This window comes from Excalfactoria chinensis, chromosome 5 (genome assembly GCF_039878825.1).
Source record: "Excalfactoria chinensis isolate bCotChi1 chromosome 5, bCotChi1.hap2, whole genome shotgun sequence".
NCBI lineage: Eukaryota > Metazoa > Chordata > Aves > Galliformes > Phasianidae > Excalfactoria > Excalfactoria chinensis.
In genome coordinates this window covers 20,732,217-20,759,302 of record NC_092829.1, presented here as the reverse complement: position 1 = coordinate 20,759,302, position 27,086 = coordinate 20,732,217, and the positions used below count along the sequence as shown (strand labels likewise).

The window sequence follows — 27,086 nt, the reverse complement described above, 5'->3', positions numbered from 1 at the left end:
CTGAAGCAGAGCACTGTCTCCTCCTAGGATCTCACACCTCCTGGGTTCAGTCAGGCACCTGCAAGCCACAGGTAGAGATTACCCTTTCCCCCCCACACTCGGCCTCAGTGAGACACTGGGAGACCCCAAGTGGCTCTTCATCCACAGCCAGCAATAACCAGCTTGGTTACCCCTGCCAGCCCCGAAAGAACACAGCGTGAGAAGGCAGCATTTTTAAAATATTTTATTTATTGTACAAACTATTTACAAAATCCGCTACTACAACCACAGGCTTCCAAATTTTGGCTGAGCTCTGCCAGAACTTCAACAGAGAGAACTAGGATTTGATCTGTATCATCCACAGCTCCTGGTTTCTACAAACATGCAGCATGGTCTGCAGTTGCAGGCTGAAGCCAGACCCTCCGCACCTCAAAGCAACTTCAGGATACACAGAACTGTCTGACACGGCACCGGGGTCCTAAAACTTTCTATGCAAGTGCCTCCAGTAAGTTGGGAATAAATAGGAATAGAAAGAAAAGTAACAAGCTTCTGTCAGAAGAAACATATAGTACAGGTAACCAGAGCGCATCCCTGCTGCCAGTGTTAAGGGCAGCATAAAAAGTGAACACTTTGGAAAAGAGTATAAAGCTAGAGACAAGATTAGAAACACTGCGACGGATCCCAGGAGCATGGAACCAACCAGAGGCCTGTGTCAACAATGGAAATGGGTTTATTTGACTAAGGGTACCTGCACCCATCACAGTTCTGCCTGCGCTTGTGTTGAGAAGAAATTCCTTGGCTCTGTATAGCTTCTGAGAAGCGTGGGATGCTGGCTGCAATGCAGTAAGATTTTAGGAGCTCCTTCCAGCAGAGGAAGAGTGCCCAATGTCCAGCTACTTTGTCCTTGGAGTAAAGCAGTCCAGCTCAGTAGAAGAAGGGAGAATTCCTGAGGAAGATGTCATTGGCAGACCTGGTCCATAGCTACAAGGCTGGAAACATTCTCACCAGGTGAGACTGCAAGACAAGGCTGCAACATGGGAAGAGCGCTAGGCTCACCTCCCAACAAACAGGAGCTAAGCCAAGCACAGCCACCTTCTCTCGGTCCCTAGAGAAAGCAGTGAAGTGGTGGCACAGAGAACACAACCACAATTGTGGTGACCATGGAAGCCATCCATGGCATAAACAGAACTAGTACTGCATTCTCTATCCAGAGGTCAGGACCTTGCAAAAAGAAGCCTGCACTAAAAAGGGAGTCCAGATCCTACTGCAGTGCTCTATCAGAGCACAACGGTGGCAATCACTCAAGCTGGCAATCTCCTAGCACCTCAACGCCTGTGGCAGAATGAATTCACAAGGCAAATAAATCCCCCTGAGTAGACTCAGTGCTCAGCTTGCTGTTTTTTGGCACCAGAATGGCTTGTTTCTTTCTGCACAGCTCAAGAATAGTTAAGATGCAGCCTAAGTAAGAACATCCTCTAGATGTGGAACATCTCCTCAAACTCCCAGTCAATTCGACTAAGGTACACTGAAAAAGCATACACTTATCTAGAGAAGAAAAATAATCCATACTGTGCAGACATACGCCTGCATCAGCTCGAGGATAAAAGGGGGTTAAGGAGGATGATGTGACTTTTTATTTAATACAGTGTTCTAAAGTTAGCTCAGGGGTGCCAGTTTGAGACTTCACTCTGGAAGAAATCCAGCCATTCCATAATCCAGTGAAAGCTTAAGTTGCAGGCAGCAGCAATGCAGCATGTCTGCATCTCCTGACCTGAACTAAGAGACTGTTGAGCACTTAAAACATCTCCAAAAATTTTGCTTCACTGAAGAATCTACAGACATTCACAGACTCCTTTTCCCTCTTTTTCCTTAAGAAGGGCTGAAGAAACTGCCAACCTAACGCAATCCAATCATGCTGGTCTGTCCACTCCTCTCCCCACAAGTCATACAGTGGTGAGTGCAATACACTATCATGCAGGCTGTTGAGGGATCACTTGAATGAAGTTCTAATTAACGTCTTTTGCTGGAAAGCCAGCAGCCCTGAATGGAGCAGCAGGAAAGGAGAGCTCAAGAAAGAGCAGGCAGGAAGATTGCGAGGACAAAAAGCCAGCTGCTCTCCAGGCACCAACGATCCTCTGGAAACCCTGCCTGAAATGCAGTAAAGAAAGAGAAGCCTCAGGCTGCTGCACGACAGAGGTAGAAGCCAAGACCCTGGGGGATGCTGGGGTGGAGGTACGGCATTCTGCCCAGAGCCATCACCCCAAAAACAAACACAAGACCAACGTATGTTGTAGCTGCTTACTGACCTGTCACTGTTCTTATATAACATATATACCCCTGAAGGTGAACGTGGGATAGGCATTGGTGCTCAGCAATAAGGGATCACAGTCGTGCCCGTGCCCCTTCTCCTGACAAAGGAGAAAGAAGGCAAGGGCATGGGACAGCTTCCTGTGCAACATCATTAATCGCTATCATAGACATTCAATGGAGGAAAAACTCCTCTTCCAGTCCATTTGCAAAGGCTCATTTACCAGCTGCTGCTGGAGAAGGACGCTTCTGCTGCTGGACCCTGGTGGAGGTAGTACAGAATGACTGTCAGGGCCAGCAGTTGTGCTCTGATGAGACTGCTCCCCTCTTCGGGCTACACCCTACAGTAAAGGGAGAGACTGCCCATTTTTCTCTGCGGCACAGGTGACAGACAACAGCATCCAGAGCAAGATGGAGAAGGAGAACAAGAAACTCTTCTGCTGAAAGAAGGAACCGCTCTGCACCCTTCTTGAGTGATTGAGTTAGATTTGCTGTTGGGGTGCATCAGTGAGGGAGCTGAGCCAAGACATGGAAAGTACTAAGGCTCGCTATGAGCCAGGTTTCCAGCAGAGCTCCACACTGGCCTTCCCCCTTCTTCCCTGAGAGCTACAATAAAGGCAGCTCAGCATGTTGGTTGCACCTCACTGCAACTTCTGCTCATGAATGTCATCCCACAGATGGATGGGTGTACAGGGTAATCCTGCACAGTGTCTCCTTGACGAATGCACCACACTCCTTCTGCTGTTTCACACTGAACCAAAGGGAGAATGAAGGAAAGGAAAATGATGAACTCTTGATGACATATTTGAGATACAGAAAGGCCACATGACAACTTCTGGATGACAAATTCCTTTACACAGAGTCTTTGCTCTTCCCCCATTGCCCAGGTTAAGGGAAGGAGAACAGCTAAGGGACTGAACCTGACTCTTGCCATGAAGAACAGCGGCCAAATGGCCTCCTGGAAAGGGGAAAATCACAGCATGCCAAAGCCTTCACAACCCTCACTGATAGCTAGCTGCAGCATTTTGTGCACTTCTTCATAGGAGTCATAGGTAGGGAGGCACAGCTGGTTAAAACTGTAAGACAAAAGAAAAATCCCATTCAGATTAGATCAGAAAGGAGCCATCCCCATCAGCTGATTTTAGATGGTTAACACAAGTGACCCCACATATTATATACTACACACTGCTTGCCAAATAGCCAGCATCACGCCCAAAGCACAATGAGGGAAGTCCTATCACTCCAGGATATTTACCAAGTGTGAGCTGTCGGCAACGTACTGTGAGTCGGAGCTGCAATGATCTGGAAAGATGGACAAAGTGCAGCAAACCCTCCTGGAGGCAGTTGGGATGAGCCAGTTGTGAACTGTAACAGCCTAGCCAGCTCTTCCTGCGTGAAACTGGAGACCACAGTCCAAAACCACCTCATGACCTATTAGGAAAGAGTAAAGGTAAAGCTAGATCAGATAAACAAACCAGATAAACCTGTAACAGATCACAAGAACATCAGTCAATTTGTCTTACAACCTAATGTTCTAATAACACTAACAATTTGCTGTGGCTAGGATGAGACAGGGACAAGGATTACAGTTTCTTTAAGTAAAAGACGTCTCACAACACTTCTTCCCACTACTTCTTTCTCTTAAGACAGAAAGACTTCTGCTTTCCCTGCAGATTTTATTTATTTTTAGAAATACCTGTAAAGACAATCAATTAAGCACACAAAACAGAAGCTCATCTGCTTCGTGTGCTATACTCATCTTTTGCTTTTTCACATCCTCCTCTACTTTTGTGGGAAGATGAAACCATTCCAGTGCTTATAGACAGTAGCTTGTACTCCCATGTCTCTTTTGCTTGAGTGTTTTAGAAGTTTCCATTATTTTTCTAAACGAAGCAGCTTACATTCCCGTACCATTCCCACTAGGAAGATTTAAAGGGTATAAATTTAGACTACTACATCAGTAGTCTACTGCAGCACTGAATTCCAAACACTCCACGTGGGCTTCAATCATGATCTTAAAGCATCCCCACCAGCAGCAATTCCCACCACTTCCTCTCAAATCCCTGCTGAACTGCTCTTAATTAGCACATTGTTGGCTTTCTGTAAAAGGACTGCTGCTGCTAATTTTTTCCTGCTTGTACTTGATTAAACATTATTTCATAACACTTGTAATACTATTCTTGAGTCAAATCTTCCTGCTCATCTTTCTGGAAGCTGAATTTCCAACCAAGGAATCAAAGCCGTTTCCAGTTTGTCTTCTGCTATAGCTGAACTAACAGCTAACAACAAACAGGAGATAGAAACCCTATCACCTACCTTCTCACGGAAGTGCCAGGATCCTCCTACCACCACTGCATGTGCCTTGAAGTCACAGACACTGATATCTCCAGTACCACACATAAGCAGCTGAAAGGCAAGAGATGGCAGTCAAAGCCAGAAGCTCAGGAAACAAAAAGACAGCTTATGTCCAAATTATAAATGCTTAGAAAACAAACATTTTGACATTATTTCACATCAGAAATCTCTTCATTTATGAGAGAGGAGACAATGTAAAGGTAGATGTGTTTAGGAAGGCAGTCGTTACCTCAAGCTCATTTTCATCAAAAATAGCCAGTAGGTTCTCAGGAACTAACTCATTAAGACCTGGAAGACAAGAGGAGAGAAGAGCAAGAAGGTGTTAGCCCTTGGGACATGAAGGCAGAAAAGAGGGGAGTAGACAGCACGTTACCTTTCAGGAAGTGATCCACCTCCTCTCTAACCTGATTGGCCAGCCTGTATTGTGCAAGTAGATTCAGATAAAATATTTTATTTTCATTTGTTACTGGTACTTGCGCCCCTCCTGTCACCAGTTCAACCACCTGAAAACAGAAGATCACTTGTCATGAGTGTGACCAGCAGCATTCCCCAAGCCTGAAGTCCCAACCAGAACAAACCCCCCCCCCCCAGCTAATGCCCAGCACAAGGACCATTTTCTAGGGCGCACAAACTTTTCAGCCTTTTCACCTGGTACAGGTGGAAAGGGTTGAACCGTTCCACCTTCAGGAACTGCCTTTCTCACCTTCTCCAATTGTCCCGTTTTGCTGTACTTCTCTTCAGCAAAGACCAAATCCATCTCACTCACATCATTGTTCAGTATGAAACAAACTTTAGATTTATAGAATTCTGGATCATCCGTTTCAAAATACTGAGTAGAAGAAAAGGAAGGAAGGAACATGAGAAAGAAGAGAGATTTTTTCTAAGTTACATATGTTGCTAGTTAGTATTCTGGATACGCTTCTACCACACTAACATTCATCTGTTTCCCAGATCACGTTTTCAGACAAGGCTGGGAAGCTTTACCTTGTAATGCATACGAAGTCCTATGATCTGAGCCAGGAAGGATCGGGTGAAACGAGCTCGCACCAGTTGTTTATAAGCACCTCCCAGTGATGACTCATAAAGACACTTTCCTACTAGGCGGCCTGCAAATTCATACAGCTTAAGTCGTACATACGTGGGACGCCCTGGATTTGGATGCACCTGTAAAGAAGCAAAATAAAATACTCAAGTACCAGACAAGACTATCAAAGCTAGTAGCTATGAGACTTTAAGTTGCATCTCACTAGGCGCCCAAGGAACTTCCAGGTAATACCCTCAGAGCCAAGCAACAGAAATGAGCCTACCTATGAAGAACATAAATTGTTTCACATTCACAGGTCAGAGGCTGCGTGAAAGCACAAATGGATTACAAAACATTCAGACCCAATAAAACATCTAGACACTCTGACAACACCTACTCTTTCCCAGAAATTTAGTCTTCCCTGCTGACTGGTATAGTGGTAAAATTACTGACAGTCAAGATTTGAAAGGTTTGCCTAAGTTTGTCCTAACTAAAATACTTTGTGACTAAAAGCTAGCAGTCTCAGCTAAGATCATACCAGATGTGCCATTCCTACCGACTCCACCAAGATTCATCTCTCCATATTGACACAATTCACTGCTTAATTCCTTCTTCCATCCCTTCCAGAGGCAGGTACTTGGCCCTGTTGACTTTCCAAATGCTTTCTTACTATGGTCATAGTTAATTAAGCTGTCTGGCCTATCTTAAAACTGTATGCGTGTTATTATGCACTTGGAGTCCCTATATTCTCTGGCAGTGGCTACCCTCTACTATTCATCCAGATTTTAACATTTCAGTGGGTTCACATTATTATGCAAAGCTTTGAGAAAGGCAACCAAAGTGACTGGGCAGGCCTCCTAAAGAATGGGTAAGGCTGCACACTCCTTTCTGAATTTAGCAGCAGCATTATTTAGCCAGCAGCATGCCAACACAGAGTTTGGACTATTCAGTATAGAAAACTGCAGACTCACCAAGGCCTGGTTGTTATCACTGAAGCGGGTAAAGAGTTGACTGCTGGTATCAAATAACGCCTTACAGATGAGCTCAAACCACTCTCTGCGTGGACCTCCCCAGTCCAAAGCTGTAAGACAAAACAAGTTCATTACCCACAGATCATCAGTTCAGGAGTTTCATGCATGCAGTTCAGTAATACCTGATGAGAGAACTCATCTCAATGAACAGCTCTCTGCAGCAAAAAAAAGACAGTAAACAGGGACTCCAGAATACTGGAGGTTCTGTTCTCTGAGTCCTGATAGACACATTTACACATTAAGCCTCAAGTCTCTGTCTGAAGTGGAGACAGGTAGTACCAGAAGGTTAATTCACCAACATCCATGAGAAGGAGAGAGCTAAAAAACCACAAAGGACAGAGACTACACAAAACCAGAATTTCAGACTAAGAACTCTACTTCCTCCTCAAACAAAGTCACAGGATAACTCTCACCTTCTTCATCTTGAAAAACCACTTCAAAGTTCTTGCTCCAGTCAGAAACAGAAAAATTTCGTGTTGCTTTAAAAGACTGCAAATAAATAAATAAATAAATAAATAAATAAATTTAAAATAGCAGCAGCTGTTACTGCTCAGCATCCTGTAACCAATACTGCACATGTGGATGGACAAGTGAAACTACACAGAACATAAGAAACACAGTCCAGTCCTTTAAATTACAAAACTGAGAACTAAGAACTCCTGAGGTCTAATTCCTAGTTGTTGAAAGCCACTGAAGTCAACTACTCATTTTCTATTAGGAGAAGGAGAGAAGCACTATCCACACAAATCTAGTTCATCTTAAAACCAGTATGAGGTTTAAAATCAATAGTGTTAGCACAACCCAGATGTATCCCTCCCAAGGCTTCAGTATTGTTTAAAGTATTAAAATGCTTGTGGGCAGGAGCAATTTCTGTAAAGCAATTTCAGCCCACGAGGCAGAATCAGAAAAGGAATCCTTCAGAGAACATTAGAAAATAGCTTGAAGGGTTCACTGAGTTCATACTTTTAAAACAAGTCACGATGCAAAAAAGTAACAACCTTCCAGGTGCCTAGAACTTCTTTTGTCCCAATTATAGATTTCAATTAAAGGAAAACCACTATACAGCAGTCCTCAATCACGCAGTTTGCCTTGGCTTAGTCCACCTTCAACCAGGTTAGGCACCATGCTATTAAATTCTTTGGGATAAGCACTGGTCACATTTTTCACGCCTGTCAGCCTTGTACATTAGAACTTATGTTGATTATTATGGCACAGGATTTGTTTTGTCTTACTAGGCTGTAACACAAGTGCAAATAATGGTGCAGGAATTCCAAAATAGCAGGAAAAAATCCTTCTAACAGTATTTCTGTGACTAACATCATTCTGCATCAAGCTATTAACTGAAACATAATCTTGTAAACAGTGCAAGCTTGTACGTGCAAAAAATAATACAAAACATGGATTTAATGAATATAAATCAAAAGAAATCTCAGCCAGTCCTGCTTTCCCCAGAAATGTTCTTTTCCATCTTCATAACTTTTCTGTTATGAGACATATGGAAACAATAAGTCAGGATGACTGCCTGCTTTGTTTATATGGTATTTAGAATGTCAGTTAAGAAACATATTATATGAACATATCAGGTCAGCTTCTCAATCAAGGATTCTACAGAATATTTGATGGCTACAAGCTCACCAATGCATGCATGCTGCTCAATAAGACTTCATGTGAGAGCTAATAATCACTGAACAGCTCTACAGAAGAAAGACTAAACAAGGACTTGAACTCTTAGGTTCTGACCTCAGATCCAGTTCAGATGACCAATCTCTCTCTTGAGCCTCACGCCCCAGTGTAAAGTTGGGACAACAGTACCAACATTCCTACATTTACAGGCCACGCAAGCATTTACGTGAGACATTTCTCAGGGCCTGCTTTAGTCTAATTTTTTTTCTTAATCAGAGCTGAAGTATCCTCATTACTAAGTAAACAGACAACATATTACTGGCTGCAGAGAAAGAACACAGCATCCAACACGTTACCAAATCTGAACACAAAGGAGCTTTCTTAAGATTTTCTTCCTTTTCCAGTGTCCAGCTTTCTACAAGCATCCACTAGCAGGCAAAAGGACTAATCATTTTTAGTGTGGCAGCCCTAGTAAGTGCCAGTTTGGATTTCTTTAGGCATCAAGATGAAGAAAACGAATGGAGGAAGTGCTGGACTTGACTGAGGTGACCTCCACTCACTCACCGACTCCAGCAGAGAGTGACGGCTGACCTTCAGTGTGACCTTTGAATGAGGTCTCTTCATATGCACTTGGCGCAGTTCTCGTTGGAAAAAGTTCACTTTGTCCTGGAAGGTCTCTGAGCCTCCTGAGAACAGTGAAAGTTAGGGTCAGGTCTGAGCTGTCAACACTTGGAACAGTTAGAAGGCATTCCTAAGTCTAACTGCTTTACAGCCCAAGGATGAGTTTGTTACGGCAACATCTGGGACAGAACTCTAAAGATAGTTTGCAGTTATTCTTGCTAACACTCAAATACTCACAAGTGGGCTTTAAAAGAGCATTACAGGAAAGCCAAACTGAATAGGAATAGCTGGCACAATTAAATATATTCACTGAAAGCACCACCAACAACAGAGTATGAGAATCCAGGAATCACTGCATTCTCAGAGTTCATTCCGTGCTGACACTCTTCATTGCCAAGCAAAACTAGAAGACTCAAGCGCTAACTTCCCAACTACTATACCTACCTCCCAACCCTTTTACCTATGTTTTTATGCAGTGAGCGAATGAAAGTGGCTGCCAAGATGTTCCTCTCCTTGCAGCTGAGCTCCACAGGGGGTTGGATCCCATCATCCACCACCAGCGTCAGTAGTTTGTGCACAGGGTCAGGACCAAGGTATGAAAACTAGAAGCAAAAAGATGCAAGAAATAGTAAGCATCATGCAGATACAAGAATCACAGAATCCTTAGAGTTGGAAGGGACCTCTGAAGGCCATCTTGTCCAACTCCCCTGCAATGAGCAGGGACACACATAGCTAGATCAGGTCCAGGGCCCTATCCAGCCTCACCTTGAAAGTCTCCAGGGACGGGGGCACCAACCACACCACCAGGCAACCTGTTCCTGTGCCTCACCACTCTCACCACAAAAGATTTTTTCCTTATATCTAACCTAAATCTACCCTCTATAAGCTTAAAATCATTTCCCCTTGTGCTATTACCACAGACCCCACTAAAGAGACTGTCCCCTTTTTTCCTGTAGATACTGAAAGGCTGCTATCAGTACACCTCAGAGCCTTCTCCAGGCCAAATAACCCCAGCTCTCTCATCCTGTCCACACAGGAGAGGTGTTCCAACAGCATATTCAGCAGACAGAACAAGACCACCTGCACTCTCAGATCTTCTCTGCTCACTCATGCAGATGCATTTAACAAGAACACTGCTTCCAAGTATCTGGACTACAGTTGGAAGTCTGCTTCAATGCTTACTTCCTAGCCAACAGGCTTCAGTGGACACAGTCACAGCATTTTAGCAAGATTATGAGGACAACAATACAAATGCAAGAGAAGTCATTATTTTTGCCTCAAACTGGGACCTAAGGCAGGAAGGACTAACACAACTAGTTCCTACTCAATAATAGCAGAATGAAGGCAGTGAGACATCATTCCAGAGTCTGAATTTTACACAGCAAAGTTTCACTCTGTGGGTGAAAACCCTTCTCTCCAAAAGGGAGAAAAACAGATTCTCACTCACAAGGACATCTCACAAGGAGAGACTCACCTTTGTACCTGGACATACTCGAAAGGTGAAGAGGCGCCATGGAATGATCTTCAGGTAGAATTCTTTCACGGAGAATTGCTGAGCAACCACAAGGAAAATAAAAGGTTAAAGGTCACTCATCCATTATGAGGTCTTCCCTAAACCACTTGAGAGACAGAACAAACCCAGGGAGAGGCTTCTGGAGAGACTGACAACATGTTTTCTCTGATACAATGTTTAAGAGCCTTTAAAATTGGCAACAGTTTACAGAAGCTTAACTTGTTAGCAAGACCTGACAAGGAACACTTAAAATGCATATGGGATACAAAGTATACAGCAATAAGCCATTGTGTTCAGTAGAATATCACTAGTCTAATCTTAATTTAAGTACCCTCGAGAGGCTGAGCTCAGGACAACATTGTAACACGAGGACAAAATATGTTCAGGAAAAGAAGTCACATCCTGCCTATCAGAACTCCAGCTACTATTCCTTTAATTTTCACAACCGTTTCAAACTGGTTTTGAACAGCACTTGTAATTGTTAAAACCAGGAAATTTGGAGGAACTTCTTCCCAGTTCATTTCTGGAAAATAAATAACTGCTAACTGTGGAACTGTCATCTTCTGAAGAGTAAGCTAAGATGAAATTTTAGCATCATTTGAAGAAAAACTAAATCATTCTTTGCACACGCCTGTTGTAGCTCCAGTAGCTAGAGAAAAAAAATGAGTGGCATTTCTCCACTGAGCAATTATACAACAGCAACTGAACAAATATGAATAGGAACATCTTAAATAACAGCACAGTAACAGTTATCTATATGAGACAGATGCTCTAAGCATATATAGAGAGATCCAGGGATACAGTTACACAAGCATCAGAAAATGCATTACTGACTTTGGCATCTGAATGGAACCTGCATTGATACCCACCTCTGGGAATCTCCTTTAGCAAATAACAAAACAGAAAAGTCTACAGAATTTCAGCACAACTCTCCAAGAATAGAAAGATTCAAAGTTCCTAAGGGCCCAGCAACTCATTCTCAAAGTCAGTTCATCACAGTGCATGCTGTAGATATTTAGAAATCTCTAGCAACATCCTCCATCACGTAACTGTTTCACAGTTCTCTCTCTCTTTGTTACAGAAACAATTCCTAGATAAACCTTTTACACTGATACTCATCACTGTACTTTTCAGCATGCATTCAGATTAACAGATTTGCAAAGTGAATTTATTAGCAGATATAGTGGTATTTTCTTTCTAGCTTCCCTGAAAGCTCAGAGGCAAGAAGAAGGGGTAATGGTTTCTACTAACATTTTATAATAAGAGAATCCTCATTTTCTCTTGACTTGCTTGAATTCTGCTCCTTCTACTTACCCACAGTTCATCCTCTGACTACTCTTTTGCTTTACCAGTAACTTTCAAGAAAAAAGACAGGCAAAGCCATAAAATCTAATAAGTGTCTTAGTGCAGGTTCAGAGGTATTAGAAACTGATAAACAGAACTGCAAATCTGACCTGACCACGGCAAAGGAAAAGCCAAAGTCTACTGAATAATTGGTGACAAAATTCCCATGAGGCTTCGATGAGACCTAGAAAAACAGAATCCTAAAACTTCAAGAAGTTCTCAGTCATGAGCTCTACAGTTGCTGTCTATCCACAGGCAAAACTTAAGCCAGATTTGAGGCACCTAAATCTGAAATTAAGGTATAGGGTACAGGGAATCACTTTAATTGTTGTGTACATTAAGCATGTTCTTAAGAACAGTAACTTTGTAGTCTTTACCTTAGGAGACACATAGCAATACACTTTTTTAGGTTTCTTCACTTTCTCTGGAGTTTGACTGTCAGAAGGAGAATCTTCATCTTCATCCTCAGTGGCAGTAGAAGGACGGCGCTGGGAGGAGCTCAAGTGTGTTGGTGGAAGGTGCCACTGGGTGTTGGTGTAACTAGAAGCTTCATAAAGGTAAGCTTCAAAGTAAATACTGACACCCGAGGTGGAGACATTGCGTTCTACGATGTTCTTCTCATTCTCTAAAAGAAGTGAATAAGGGTTATGTAAATCTTAGTGCAGTCCAGAACCAAACCGTAGAGAATCCATACAACATGACAAATAAGTCAGCTTTAAAGTAGTCAAATTAAAATGAAAAAACAAAAACAAAAAACAACAACAAAAACAAAACAAAACAAAAACAAAAACAGAAGGCTAACATCCAAGGAAAAACCCAGTGACATAAAATTGCTAAAGTGAAAGCAGGAATAGGATGTAAAAATTTCAAGGTAGCATCTTGCCTGCCCTGGCTTCAGACTGTAACTAGTTTGAGGGGGGTTCTTCTTCTTTTTTTTTGGTTGGTTGTTTCTTCGAGAAAATAGCCAAATACTTTAAGCAACAACAAAAGCACATAGGTTTCATACAGTGATCTTCATCGCTACAGCTCAGTATACAATACACAGCTAGCTCACTTACTGTATGGCTCAGATGTAAAAGACTAGGAAGCGATAAAAGTTTCCTAATTTCAGAGCTAAATCCCCTGAGACATGCAAGAGGACATACATGGTTTTATCTGCTGAAGGTACAGAGAACATCAGTCTTCCAAGATCTCCCTTGTCAGCAACAAATTCATTTAGCTTAGCATTTTTAAAAGAACAGGTATTCCTTGAGCAATTAAGCATGGTTTGCCTGTAGAAACACTATGTTTAGCTCTGCTACAAGACTGCACACGGCATTCTGCAACAGGGCACCCAGAGAGTTAACACTGAGCAGCTCTTGACTCACCACTTAAAACAATGATGTCAAAATCACCATTACTTATGGGCTGGTTCTGGTAGGAGATGCAGGCATGGAAACACCCTCTACAGTGCAAGGTGAATCGGAAGAACACTTGGCAAGTCTGCCGGTTGGACACCACGGATTTCTCAAACACAACGTCAGAGTTCTCTTCTTCTTGAGGACCCAGCTAAACAGAAAACACAAAATAGAGGACAATCCTCTCTTGCTAACACGAAATCAATTGCCAAAGGATGAAACTGCACTCACCTCATGGATGGAGAGGCTGTAATTGTGCTCATCGATCAGGGACACAGAATTGCTGGTAGGATTGTCATACTCATCTCTGGGAACTATCTGCAGGGTGTGCTGCTGCCCACAGGTCAGCACCAGAGTGGAGAAATGGCAAACAATTTTGGTTTTGGAGGGAACCACCATTCCTGGGGTAAAAATAACAGTTTAGAGTCAGAATCCCAGGTGCTGCTACAAAGGAAAAGAAACAAGGAGAACAATCCGCTTGAAAACTGATAAAACTCTTGAAAGATTATATGTCCTTAGATTCAAAAAGCAAAGAATCTGAGCACTGAAATGCATAGCACGAGGCAGTGGGGTTGCCTTGGATCAGAATTTCAGTACCGATAAAACAAATCCAATCAGTCACCAGCCCTCCAAAGCACGCCCTTTTCTACATTCTGACCTTCAGCTCAGAAGCTTACTCACACTGCAGTTACAAAGCACAAGTCAGCTGGCATCCAAGGAAACCTGCAAACTCAGTTTATCAAACAAAATTAATCCTGAAGGTTGTCTGAATTAAATCTGAGCTCCATCTTTCTAAAGAGTTATCTTCATGAGCTTTCTATATATTTATACGCAACTTAACAGAGGTACTTCCAGTGAAAATGCACATGAAGTATAAAAGATTCTGATGGGGTTCAACAAGCAAAGGTAGAAGAAAAAAACTAAAAGGATAAAAAAGAAGCAGCTCAGAGAAACAGAGTGGGAAACTCAAATAAGAAAAGGAATCAAATCAAGGCAGTATTTTCAGAAGCATTTCCAGTACAGGATATCTTTGCAAAAAACATTCTCTGGCTGCTAGGTGGATCAGAAACTATTACAGAACTGAGAATATGCCACAAATGGTTAGAGAGCTTAAGAACTAATGATTTATTCTGCAAGGCAGTTTCAATTTTGCCATGTTCTAGTAGCAGAAAGTATGTCTTAATCACAGGTGTGTTGCTGGGATTTATACAAGGCAAGAGGAAAATCGTGAAAGGTAACCCTTTCCCAGTCACCCACCTATTTTATTTGGAAATACATGTATACACCTAATTTCTTTCAGAAATTCCACTAATTTTTGAATCATCACAAGGCTACCTAGACCTTACCTGGCTGAAACACCTTGTAGTAGGGGCTGTAGGCCACATTCAAGCCACCGAGTTTTATAGAGATTTCATATCTCCCAGCCCTGCGCACAGTGAAGGCCACTTTCACCACATTGGAATTAGGCTCCTGAAGAACTTCCTGGGTTACAGGAATATCAATTGCTAGCTCCACATGGCAGATGTGAACTCGCAGCCCCAGAGGCCGGTGAGCAGGGAAGGGCTGCCCATTCTTATAGAATAACTGCATGGGAAATGGAGAAATTCAGGTCAGCAAAAATATGCAGTGCACAGAGACAGAAAGCAAGTTGCTTTGCAACCAGGGGAAACAAGCACAAGAACCCCAGCTCAGCATAGGAGGAAAAAATAAATAAAAACGGGCAGGCAGCTCTGACACACAGGCTGTGTTCTCCCAGACAAACAGGGTACAAGTAGGCGTTGAAAAACCTCATTCTCTTTTCAGCTGGGGTTCACATGAGTGACCCAAAAAAGAACATGCTTCTGGGCATTTCTTCTTGCTATGTTAGCATGTATCAGAACAGAAACCAAGAGAATTCACAGCCCAAAGAAAAAAGGCAAAGCTATGCTCTTTCAGAGAAACAAGCAGATCTTGTCCATTTGTGCTCAGCTAAGTTCTCCTCAAGTTCACATAGAAAACCATGCAAAAGATGCTGATCGAAGGAGCTGACTGAATCCACACTGATAAGAAGCATCAGCACAAAAACAGGGTTAGACACAGCCAGCTCCATCACAGCAGTTGTCCAGTTTTAGAAGGTAACACACCTCAGCCAGTACTTCCTTGCATGGAAAGAATTACACCTCAAAATCCTAAGAGCCTACAGAGTAGATTCTGCCTGCTGTCAGCAAACAGCCTCCAGTCGGCAAAAAGTTACTATTATTCCCTGCTTTTACACATTGCAGGGCCTGAAGTACTATGTTTATGGGCTGACTGGGAGAGAAACCAGTGCATGCAACAGATCCTGTTGATGAATAAAGGACTAAGCAAATGTGAGACAAATGTGACATTCACAAGCAGATTGCTGGAGCCGCCATGGATGAGTCAGTGAGGTGAAGGGAGTAAATTTAAATAGCAGGAACAGAACAAGTTCCTTTTAGCTCTTTTTAATTCTCTGTTCTGGAGTTAGAACCCTGTCTCATTTACCATCAAGTAAAATGGTTTTCTTCACCTTCTCAAAATGATAACATAGTTGAAACTTCCTTCTTACTTTGATACCCTTCTGGCTGGGTAAGGTGGAGTGGAAAGCACAGCTGCTCAACAAAACCTGTTCTAATGATCCCCACTTAGCTCCAGACCCTCAGTGTTCAGGCTCCTCATGAATCTCATTTGTATTCTTGACTCATTCCCCTAAACATGGCCTTTTGGGAGTGGGGAGGGAAAACAAGAGTCCTTGGCAAGCTTTTACAGATCAAAAAGGTAACATCCAGAGTTTTTAGAATAACTTCTGGTAAGATGGGGGGCAGCCAGGAGGCCGTACAGCTCTAGGATTGCCAAAATGCTCAGTGTCATGCTCCTAGCTTCAGCTGCATGACCAAAATATATGACCAAGTTGGCTGAAGGCAAGACTCAGCCCACTCGCTTCCCAGCAAAGGAAGCAATAGTAGGGCAAGCCTGGTTTCCTTTGATTATTCCAAGGAACCTAGAGACTGTGATCAGATTTTATTGGAGAGCAAACCTTGGATATGCACTTAAAGAGCTCTGTAACACATTAATAGAGTAGAATACAAGAACAGATAGCTTTCCTACTCCTAAGTAGGAAACTCTAATTCAGACCTATGTCCCTGCCACAAAGATGTTTGGAAACAGAAATATTCCCTTACATGCACTCGGAAGGCCATGCTATGGCCCACCTCATGGGGGTCCTTCCAATCCCAGGAGATTTTGCAGGACCGGGGATCCAGGTAGTTGCCTCGCACGTAGTCATAAATAGTTCGCTCCCCTCGGCGCTCCCGGTCCTCATGCTGAAGGAAGCTGACTATCCGTGCGGCAAGCTCAAAGAGGAACTTAATGGTGAAGAAGAAGGCTACTACAGACACTGTGATCCCACCTGCACAAGGAGAAAACAGATGGTAGTCACAGCAGCACGATGAATCAAACACCAAAGTCACATCTTCATTATCCCAAGATGCCTTTTATTAATGACATTCTACTCAACTGCAAATCAGACGTTTAAGGCAGGAGCTACTGTGCAAACATTTATGGATTGTGTTATGCTAGAAGTTAGGTTAGAAAACAACACATCCCTTAAAACACTGCAAAGGATTGCAAGTGGAGGAGAAATAGGCAAAGGTGGTACAGAGTCTCAGGCATGGCCAGCAAAAACACAAAATTCCCTCTGAGTTGCAAATTAGAACTACAGAGATTTCTTTAAGGGAAACAGTCAGCCACACAAACCCTGCACATCACGTTAAGCCTGGATTAAGAAGCATCATGGAGGTAACAACCCTACCCTAGTTCTGAAGAGAAAAAGTAAGGGGATGGCTTAGGAGTGAGGTCAATGGAAGAACTCTGGAAACAAGAAGAATGGTAAAGGGGCAGGTCTGCCAAATGGAGGGCACAGTGCAGGGTGACAATAACTTCATGTTTGTTAGGTAGACTCCAACATGAAATCAAAGGCTTTCAGTAAATCCCTCTAATGCCTATGGAGAGGTCAACAAACACAGTGGCAACCTTTCCTTCACTTACCAATAATGTAAAACATCAGGTCCCTTCGGTGAGACACAAAGCCGAGGATCACAGCTGCATCTAGAACACAAAATAGGCCAAGTCCAGACCAACAGCTCTTCCTCACATACACTGGCCTAAATTTAGTCTATGATTCTTCAAACAAATACCTATCATCCATCTCCCTCTCCAAGGACATCTTTAAGGCATTATTCCATGAGACTGAAATATACAATCACTGTGCTAAAGGACCAGTTCTTGCACCATCACAGATCCTTTTTCTGATTCAGTGACCTATCCTCAAAAAACAAACAGTGGGTTTTGGGTACTGAAGGATGAACTAATTTTGCAGGACTTCAACAAAAATATCTGAAAGCCATTCATTGGAAATCTCAAAGCTACAGGAATCAAGTCACAAAGTTAACGTCTAGACTGCCATGGAAGTGTACAATAGAGCCAAAACCAAAACAAGACAGAAACTGACCCTCAACCAGGAACTTTAGAAGAAAGTCTTTGGAATAAAAAGGATGTGGACAAGACCATTCTGACTGATTCAGAACAAATAAGATCCTCCAAGGGCAAAAACAAATCCATTTTTTAATATCTTTTTTTCCTGCCTTGTGCCTCTACTGCAGAAAGTAGAAAAACCAGTCCACCTCTGTGTAATCACTTCTGAAAAGCAGAAACTCCTGCTGATCAACTTGCAAGCTAAAACCTTGATTTTTGCAGACTATTAAGATAAATTTTAGAGACACCAATCTAAAATTAAATTCTCACTGAGGAGGGTGCTAAACAAACATGTAGTAAAAAGACTACACCCTGAACAACATGTTCATGGTTGATAAGACATAGCTGACAGATGGAACAAGCAGCAGCAGCAGCAGCTAATGTGTGTGACAATCAGACAAACAACTTGGCATACACTAATGCATCCAATATAGCTCACCAAGTCACCATTCAGTTAGTGAGAAGCTACATTGTGCATTCAAACTGTCTTTAAAGAAAGAATATATAGACAAAGAGGGAGTTATTCAGCAGTCATCTCAACAGCAGCAGCAATGGACACCGGCATGCAGAAGGCTTAAATGAGGCATGTATCCCCCCGGGCCATAACAGTCATCATTTTCTAGCCCATAAAACGCCCTTTTCTGGCTCCCCACATCCCCCTTCATCCCCCCTAAAGAACAATCACTTACCTTTATGCAACTGCCCATGTTCTAAAAACCAAAAGGGTGGAACCCATTCTTCAGCATCCTTCCTCCTTATGCCCAACAGTGGGGCAAATGTCAGCACAAAGAGGCCATAGAAAAGACTGCCACAGAAAATGGAACTCCTGGAACTTGCATCACAGGAAAAACAGCTGAAAGGTGAGGACCTGAACACAGCAACCTCTTCTTCTTTGTGTAAAAAGGTTGCCCTGAAGCACAGCTCCCTGTAGCTTGTAGTTTGATAGCTTCCCTGGATAAAGAAGAAAAAGTAAAGTTAGATCTTTCTGTTGCTGACAACAAGTCTAGCAAGTACAAACAGGTGAGAGTTGCACTACAAGAGTATCACTAGATGTCAAATCCACAGAAGCAATCCTACGAACATATCACAGTCAATGAAGTGCTTGGCTTCAACATGTTCTCTGTCTCCATATAACACTCTCATTCCATATGATCTGCTGAAACTGGAAAGTTCAAGATGGAAATAAAAGCAAATAAATAACCTGTCTCATAGGTTTCACCAGGCTCATGGATTTCCCAGAGCAGCCAAGAAGCTCTGAGCTATTCAAAGCACAGACAACCAGTTATGGTTCCAAGCCTTCACATACCACAGGACGCCTTAGAGTATCCCAAACTAATTTTTGCTGCTGATGCTTTAAGTGTTCAGAAAACAAGGTGAGAAGACATTTCAGTTTCAGCAGCACTGTCCCCTAAATCACAGCTTACTGTCAGAATTCAGACTTCAATAATGAAAATAATGTAAATTAACAAAAATAAATAAAGTAATAGAAAAATAAAATCTAACAGCATGAACATGTGCCAGAAGACAAGCCACAGAGCCTCCACAGTCAGCACACACGCATTCAGAACACAGATTACGTAAGGGAGTGAAAATGAAACAAACAGATCCAGACTCACCACAGCAGTTCCTTCAGAGTTCCACCTCTGACAGGGATGCCAGAGATGTGCTCCTCTTGCTTGTCACACCACCCCATCAGCTGTCACTACTTCCCTGATCCATCCACCTTTCTCTTGAGATCTCTTTGATTTCTCTCCATCCCGATAATCAAAAGCCAACTGCTTTTGCACACTCAGATTCTAAGATTTCTAACTGATTGGAAAAACAATGGGTACGTTTTTGACTGTGCTGCAGAAGTCGGATTCTCGCTGCCTTCTCCCCCACATCTCAGGAAGAGTCCCACCCACACTGCTTTTTAATTCTCTCCTCTGGTTGAGTGAACAATATTGCAGTCCTCCGGGGCACGATTTCTCATTCTCCTCTTAAATAATGTTTCCAGTTTATAAACTCTTACATTTGTATATTAAGAATCACAGATTAGTAATTTCTTTGATGTTTATCTCCACGATAACACTGAAGTACAGAGTCTTCACTGCTTGTCTGTGTGTGCTACAAATGCCTGCTTGAAAGTGCTCCTTAGTGGCTTGGCAATGAAAAGGGTGCACTCCCCCCTGCACAGCCACAGAATTTCACAGGAAGTTATCAATGCTTTGGGACCTGTGAGATCCCCTTGCAGCATCTTACAGAACCTGCTTCTTCAGGTCACCAAAAAGCATCAAACTGACATCACGGGTTCACCTACCCATACTATTGTAGGCCCATAACTCCCTTCCATAGAACACTGCAAATAACAGCCTCTCTCCAGAAAGGAGAGAAAGAACTGGAATTCCAACCAGAGGCGTATCTGAAGACAACAAAATCCTTTTGGCTGGGATTGCAGGATTTCAGGATGATTCCCTGCATCCAGCAAGCCGTCTCTCTCAGTCAGCACAGCCGCTTCTCATTCTATCATCTCCATGTGAAGTGGCAGGCAAGGCGCCAAGCTGGGTGACCAGCAGAGACAAAACAGCCATGGCACAGTTGGCTTCCCTCAAGCACACACGCCAGCAGCAGCTTTAAGGATGCTCCCTGGGTAAAGTTCCTAGCTGTGAGTAGCTGGTATTCAAGATAAGCTGCAGCATACACAGCTAAATTAAAACAGCACTGGTACTAAAAACTGCCAGCTAACAACCTGGGAATCTAATTCATAAAAGCAGCAACATAAGGTGCCATCACAGCTAGGCTGAGAAATGCTGAATTGACCTCCAGGTCCCGGTGATCTGGATTTAAGGACACGGCAGGCAAGAGCCTCCTGCCACCTACATGGAAAACAGGGATTTAAAAAGCTTCATTGTAGTTCGTCTCTAGGAGAAGTCCTTGCACAACTAGGATAGAAGCCAGGAATCGTAAGATAAACAACATTAGTGCCATTGCCTCTCTCAAGGCAGAAAGAAAAACAAGACCAGTAACAAGAATAAATTTTGTTTGCATTACTACTACTATGAAGTCAAGGGAACACAACACAAAGCTCCAGGAAGCAGCACCAATGTATCTGTGCAGAGGAGCTATAACAGTGATGCCACATTCACATGGCTACAGCTACAAGGCCAGTTGGGGTTTAAAAATCATTTAAAAGCCTTTCTGCAATTTGGTATTGCTTCAGAACCATTAAGATGACAGAACTGCATACCTCTGAATGTCCTTCTCTATGCATGCAAACATCCACCACCAGCAGCAGCCACTGCGTCTCATGCCACACACACCGCACACAAGACAATTCTCCTTCAAGCAAGAAGATGCAGTATCTTTTCACACTCATTAAAGCATCCACAGAAGGACAAATAGAAATGCTAATGGAAACTTGGCTTTAAAATACACTCATGGAAGACTGAAGAGTCAGCTCGAAGGGCACAGGGCAGACTCAGCCCTCAAGGACAAAAGCCACAGCAGTGACAAAGGTCTCCACAAAACAAATCTGCACCTCTCCCTTCACAGTCAGCACTTATCACACATGGATTTACACTCAATCCCAAAGAAATACTGACAACATAAAATAATATAAAATAAAGTATTACAGGGAGACCTCAGTCAGCTGCCCAAGGACTTCCCACTGCAAGTGAACAACCACGAGGACAGCGAGCCGCTCCCCATGTGAGCTTTGGTTTGCTTTGCAACCTTTGGTTGCTTTGCAGGGCTCTCCCACGGGCTGCCTCTTCCCCTGGGCCAGGAAAAATCTCTCACACGGTATGTTGGGGCTACAGAGCTGATTTCGAGAGCAGCATGCCAAACTAAGCCGGCCACATCTGGGAGATACCAAGAGGTTTCAGTAACTTCAGAAAAACCCACAGTGAAGACAAGAGCCAGCCTGCCTCAGCCATCCCGCATGGGGCACCAGAACCCAATTCCAAGGGCATTAGAAGCTTCTTCTGCCCCGTGCAGAAGGACTGCTACAGGTCAGATCGCACAGCCAGCAGAAAGCACAGCTTATGAAGACTGAGGGCCACAGACACTCTAAAGAACCACAGGTACCAACGTCCCTGCTGTCCATCAGCACAGCACCTCCAGCACGGCGCTGTTTGCCAGCACACGTCAGCCCAGCGAGCTTATTAAAGAGTCGCACCCTCTGCTCCTCCGCTCACCCCGATGCCCGTCACCGCGAAGAGAAACGGCTCCGGGCCTCGAGAGGCCCCCGGCTTAGAGAGGCAGCCCCGAGCCCAGCTCTGGCAGCAGTGATCGAGAGGCTGAACAGCCACAGCACTCCAACTGCGGCTCTCGTCGCCCCAAGCCCGAGGTGCTGCCCCCTACGCTCCGTTGTGCCGCGCCTTGCCTCACCGTACCCCCGAACCCGCGGTACCCTTACCGAGCGCCCCGCTGACAGAGCGGCGAAACAGATGCCCCTCTCAGGCGGCCGGAAGTGACGTAACTCCCGGTCAGCCCCGAGGGGAAGGGCGCTGTGACGCACATTAGCAGCGCCGGAAGCGTTGGCAGTAGTGGTGGGCAGCATGGTGAGGCGACTTGGATTTGGGGTTTGGGGTCTCGGGCTTTGGGTCTTGGGGTTTGCTCACAGCGCTCGTGTCTCCTTTAGGGAAAGCAAAAGAAGGCGCGGAAGTATGCGGTGATGAAGCGCATGATCAGCCTGCGTGACCAGCGCATGTGAGTGTAGCCCACTGTTAGGCCGTCTCAGGCGGCGTCCCTTAGCGGCGCGGGGCTCCCATCGGGGCGTGCTGCTGCCCCAGCCCAGCGCTGCGTGTATTTCCTTGCAGAAACGAGAAAGAACGGGCCAAGGCCCCCGCTAAGAAGAAGGAGGATCCGAGCGCCATCAAGGAGCGGGAGGTGTAAGTGCCACAGCGCTGTCCTTCTGGAGGGCATCGGCCTCGTACCCCGCCTTCGGTGCAGGATTTGGTGTGATGTCGATCACAGCTAACGGCTTTGTGTTCTTCCCTACAGCCCCCAGCACCCCTCCTGTTTGTTCTTCCAGTACAACACACAGCTGGGGCCTCCTTACCATATCTTGGTGGATACCAACTTCATCAACTTCTCCATCAAGGCCAAGCTAGACCTTGTGCAGTCTATGATGGACTGCCTCTATGCCAAGTGTGAGTGTCTGCCTCGCTTGCAACTTCTGGATTCCATGGTGCAGTGATGTGCCCATGAATCACGTATTTGGGCACACCGCACTAACTAGGGGTAACAGATATTTAATAAAATGTGTATTGTAATCACAGAGCTTGTTGGGGATGGCCTGTGGTAGCCCTGAGACTGCTTTTGTCTTCAGACAGGCAATGCTTTTAAATACTAATCTCAACAAAGGTAAAGCATTGGTATTTTAAAACTCTAAAATTATCATGGATTTGTCCAACTGCAGCTCAATGGCTTTACATTTCATCACTTTGTATCTTTAGCAGTTCTTAGAAGTTTAGAACTGCCAACAGTGGGTTACAGAGTTTCATGACATATAACTTTCTGAGCTGTGCCGTTGAGATCTGGAAAAAAATACAGTTTTGTTCTAATACAGGCTTCTAATGCTGTCATTTTTGCATGTAGGTATTCCATGTATCACAGACTGTGTAATGGCTGAAATTGAGAAGCTAGGACAGAGGTATCGTGTGGCATTAAGGTATGTGCGCATTATTTCTCTCTGCTTCTAGAACTTTGTATTTTAATATAAAGAAACGAAATAAATTTGTTGTGATGGTGCTCTTGTACAGATGGATTTTAGATCTTGAACTTGGTTTTATTTTTATGGCTTTCTGAGTTTGGTTCTTTGAGTTCAGTTTTAGATCACTTTGGAAACCTATATACCTAGTATATAAGTATATATATATACTAGGTACAACATCAAGCTAGAAATCTTTTTTTTCCCTGAGACCTTCTAAATAATATTTTCTTCTTTTTCTCTAAATATTTAAGTGTAAAAAATTTGTAAAAATCAAGGAAGAAATGATTCAGGTCTTTTGGAACCTTTCACTTATGCCTCATGTTTTTCCTACTGCATTAGGTAGCATTTACTGGTAATACAGAGCCTTGTTGTTGTGTGATCTCTATAAAACAAGTCCAGGATGGTTTGTGCTCTCAAGGTTTACTGTCCAGATGTATTGTTCTTTACTGTTTATCTTGAGCTGCTAAGTTGTAAAATATCTGAGTGCAGCCCCTAAACATCTTTGAAGTTCCCCTTCAGAGAGGAAGTGAAGTGTTCCTGTATAAAAATATATAAGGCACAACAGCAAGATCTAGAATTTTTCCTAGTGCTTGATGAATTGTTTCAAATGATTTTTCTCTTTTAGGCAAGGACATAATGTTACAGAGAGTTTAGAAACTGATTTACAAGAACTAAGAAATACTTAATCAGGCAGATTGCGTTATTTCTTTGCTCATCAGTTCAGTTTACTGGAACCACTTCCTCCGTGGCTTTAGCCCTTGTTTAGAGAATAATATACTGCATGTCATAGAAAAGAGTGTTTCCGTTCCTCCATACTACGTTTCTGGTCTGATCACTGTGATGATGCACATACATATTCCCACAGAATTGCCAAGGACCCTCGGTTTGAACGTTTGCCATGTATGCACAAAGGAACGTATGCAGATGACTGTTTGGTACAGAGAGTCACTCAGGTATTTACCCATACTATGCTAACACATTAAAAATTCCTGAACCCCAGTTACTGATGACTTTAAATTTCCAGCAAAATAACTGTATAACCTCATAAGGAGACATTCTGAATACTTAGCACAAGTTTATTTAGAAGGGAGGATACAGTCTTCCTGAAGTGTTCTTGTGTAACAGAGCATCTAGAATGGGAAATCTCTCATCTGTAAAAACTGGACAGTGTTTGAATGTTTCTTGGAGCCCGTTTTGATGAGCAGAATGACATTACTATTCTGTTATGGAATTCTGTACAAGTCCTAGAAATACCTCACTATTGACAGCTAGCCCTCTCCTGTTAAACGAGCTAATTGAATTGAGGCTTCTGCATGGCTTTTGCATCAGTGCTGACTCAGGCTTGCCTCTTTTTTCCAGCACAAATGTTATATTGTAGCCACAGTGGATAAAGAGCTCAAGCGGAGAATACGAAAAATTCCAGGAGTGCCCATAATGTATATTTCCAGACACAGGTAAGGGACTTTTGACAGAAAGAAATGTTGCCAGGCAGAATCATTGTCTGATTTGGACTCTATTTCAGTGTACTTCTTTTCTGCATTGTCTATAGTGCAGGTTGTAGTAAAGGGTCTTGTGCTCACACAAAAGTGAAAGTATAGCTGCTGCTGGGATAGACATGTTGAAGACCTGCTTTTATTGCAGTTTATTTATTCACCACCTTGAAAATGTATTTCCTTGAGGCCAGTGTTTCTGTAGATGCATCTTGCATAGCAGGAGGAGTATCAGGCAGATGTATTCTACAGATTCTTGAGGGAAAGTTCCATTTTATATTTGGAAATTTTGTATACCCTTAGCTAAGAAACTGAATTTGCTTCTTAGCTAAAAAATGAAGCAACCTGGAAGGATGTTGGTGCAGCAGTTTCAAAGCAATGGATCTATACAGTGGGACCACTGATATATCATAACATTCGCTGGAAATTGTTTCCCATTCCTTCTAAAGCATTCATTTGTCATATCCAGTGTTTTAATATTCATTCTGCATCATGTACAACTCAGAACTTCTATCTTACATAGAACCTGTGTCAGATCCTTTCAAAGTGTGGTAGATATGTTTGGTAGCATGGTAAGGAAAGAAAGAAGAATGTGGAGAGAAAAGGATCAAAGTCTTCAGATGGGATGGGAGGGATGCTGGGAGGCAGGTCTGCTACCAGCAGAAACTGAGTCTGCTGAAATGCAAACAGAAGCATGTCAGAAATGAGTAAGCTAATTGCTATAAATACATGGTTTTAATTGATCTGTAAGTCGAAGATGGCATAGAATGTTTTCCCTCAAAACATCTTACTCATTTTGCCTATGTGTCACAAGTTGAATGGACAGGATTTTATTCTCCAGAGTGGTTCTGCCTCTAAATCCTAGGTCAGTTCTTATAAAAACGTTTTTTTTCTTTCTTTGGGGCTGATGATTTATTGACACTTGAACTGTGCAGGGTTTGAGGTGAAGGACAGAGGGAACTTTATGAAGCCTTTTTGTTTTCTTAGAAGTAATATTTTTCTCCTTGAAGTTCTGAGCTGCAGATAGAAATGCAGCAAAGGTGTTTTATGTTCAGTCTTCCTGTAAGCTTGTTGCTGCACTAAGAGGGGAGCAACATAGAATATGTTGTCTTAATAGGTTTTCCCTCTCTTTTGCAGATACAATATTGAGAGGATGCCAGATGATTATGGAGCTCCTCGGTTCTAACCTGTCCAGCCAAGCCATGAATGCCAGGGCCCTGAGCCAGCATAAGGGTCCTTTTTGTTTCCAGCCCTCCTGCGTTCCTCCTTGCTGGAACTCTGTCTACAGGATATCGGACTGACCTCGATCTTCTAGGAAAAAAAAAAGCTTTGTGGAAGAGTCTGTTTTTATTCATCCTTTTTCTGACTGCACCTGATAATCCATAGCTTGGAGAAGGATATCAGAACAAGAGAGCTCTATGATCAAGAATGTGCCAGACTCCCTCTTTGTTCTCACATGGTGATGGGTTTAGCCATTCTGAATTAACTACTGGTGATAGTCCAACTATGACTGAGAGTGTAACCACAGAGGTATTGGAAGGTCCTTATCCCTGCATCTGCAGCAGGATGAGTATTCCTTTGGTGAACTCCTTCTCATCTTCCCCAGAAGGAAACTGGAATCTGAATGCTGGGGGAAAACAATCAAGTCTGCATAAGTAGATATCCTTCTCTGGAGCCATGGTCTGGTAGATTTTAATTGAGAGCTGGTTGGCTTTTATTCAACTGTATCTCAATACAGGGAATGAAATCAAGTTGTCCTGTTCATGTTCCCTAAACTCCTTGTACATTAAGCAGATTTTCCCTTGTTTTTGTAGGTGCTTAGTGCATACTTAATATCTCTTCTTACCAGTGCACCTTAAATACAAGGTATGATGGTATCATCTCAGAGTCTGTCTACTGGGTCAGCCAGCAGCCCAGCCCTTTTGCTTACATGCGGAGAGATGTTGGGTCTGGATAGATCTCACCCTCAGGTGTGATGCTTTGGTGCATTAAAGTCTCATGTAATGGAAGAGGAATGTACTGCCATATACAAGCAAGTGTCAAATTGAAAGGTATTAGTTTGGGCTGGTACCAGAGTAGGTGGGCAGAAATCAGAGCAAATCCCACAGAGACCTGCAGTGTTAGCAGTAACATGGGAAGGAAGGAGTCAGAAGAGTGAGGGGAAATAAATGGTTAAG

General features: G+C 43.2%; 2 protein-coding genes across 3 annotated transcripts; one reads left to right on the top strand and one right to left on the bottom strand.

Annotated features, from left to right (window-relative positions):
• Positions 1-210: 210 nt before the first annotated feature.
• On the bottom strand, positions 211-22,221 carry AREL1 (apoptosis resistant E3 ubiquitin protein ligase 1). Of its 2 annotated transcripts, none has more exons than XM_072337431.1 (20): positions 22,121-22,221; positions 18,414-18,675; positions 17,239-17,298; positions 16,374-16,600; positions 14,541-14,778; positions 13,426-13,595; positions 13,165-13,345; positions 12,175-12,422; positions 10,415-10,492; positions 9,401-9,542; positions 8,884-9,005; positions 7,110-7,185; positions 6,637-6,746; positions 5,626-5,805; positions 5,345-5,470; positions 5,015-5,144; positions 4,871-4,929; positions 4,603-4,692; positions 3,542-3,717; positions 211-3,362 (listed from the first exon to the last, which is right to left on the bottom strand). In XM_072337431.1, the coding sequence occupies exons 3-20, from the start codon at positions 17,252-17,254 to the stop codon at positions 3,260-3,262; spliced, it is 2,472 nt and encodes an 823-aa protein (XP_072193532.1). In that variant the 5' UTR covers positions 17,255-17,298; positions 18,414-18,675; positions 22,121-22,221; the 3' UTR covers positions 211-3,259. The 2 variants fall into 2 exon arrangements, with proteins under 2 accessions (XP_072193532.1, XP_072193531.1); XM_072337430.1 differs by having other exon boundaries at positions 16,404-16,600; positions 22,121-22,175.
• Positions 22,197-26,660, top strand: FCF1 (FCF1 rRNA-processing protein). Its single transcript, XM_072337432.1, has 8 exons — positions 22,197-22,265; positions 22,346-22,413; positions 22,524-22,595; positions 22,708-22,856; positions 23,305-23,377; positions 24,285-24,372; positions 24,779-24,873; positions 26,047-26,660. Exons 1-8 carry the CDS (start codon positions 22,263-22,265, stop codon positions 26,093-26,095), a joined length of 597 nt encoding a protein of 198 aa, XP_072193533.1. The 5' UTR covers positions 22,197-22,262; the 3' UTR covers positions 26,096-26,660.
• The last annotated feature ends 426 nt before the right edge of the window (positions 26,661-27,086 follow it).

Bases quoted from the DNA above. Each gene is read 5' to 3' on its own strand.
- AREL1 (XM_072337431.1), bottom strand. The intron at 6,747-7,109 runs GTGAGAGTTATC...TTTGTCTTACAG, and splicing joins GGTTTTTCAAGATGAAGAAG to CTTTGGACTGGGGAGGTCCA. The intron at 5,471-5,625 runs GTAAAGCTTCCC...TCTTCTACTCAG, and splicing joins GACTTCGTATGCATTACAAG to TATTTTGAAACGGATGATCC.
- FCF1 (XM_072337432.1), top strand. The intron at 23,378-24,284 runs GTATGTGCGCAT...ATATTCCCACAG, and splicing joins AGGTATCGTGTGGCATTAAG to AATTGCCAAGGACCCTCGGT. The intron at 24,874-26,046 runs GTAAGGGACTTT...TCTCTTTTGCAG, and splicing joins ATGTATATTTCCAGACACAG to ATACAATATTGAGAGGATGC.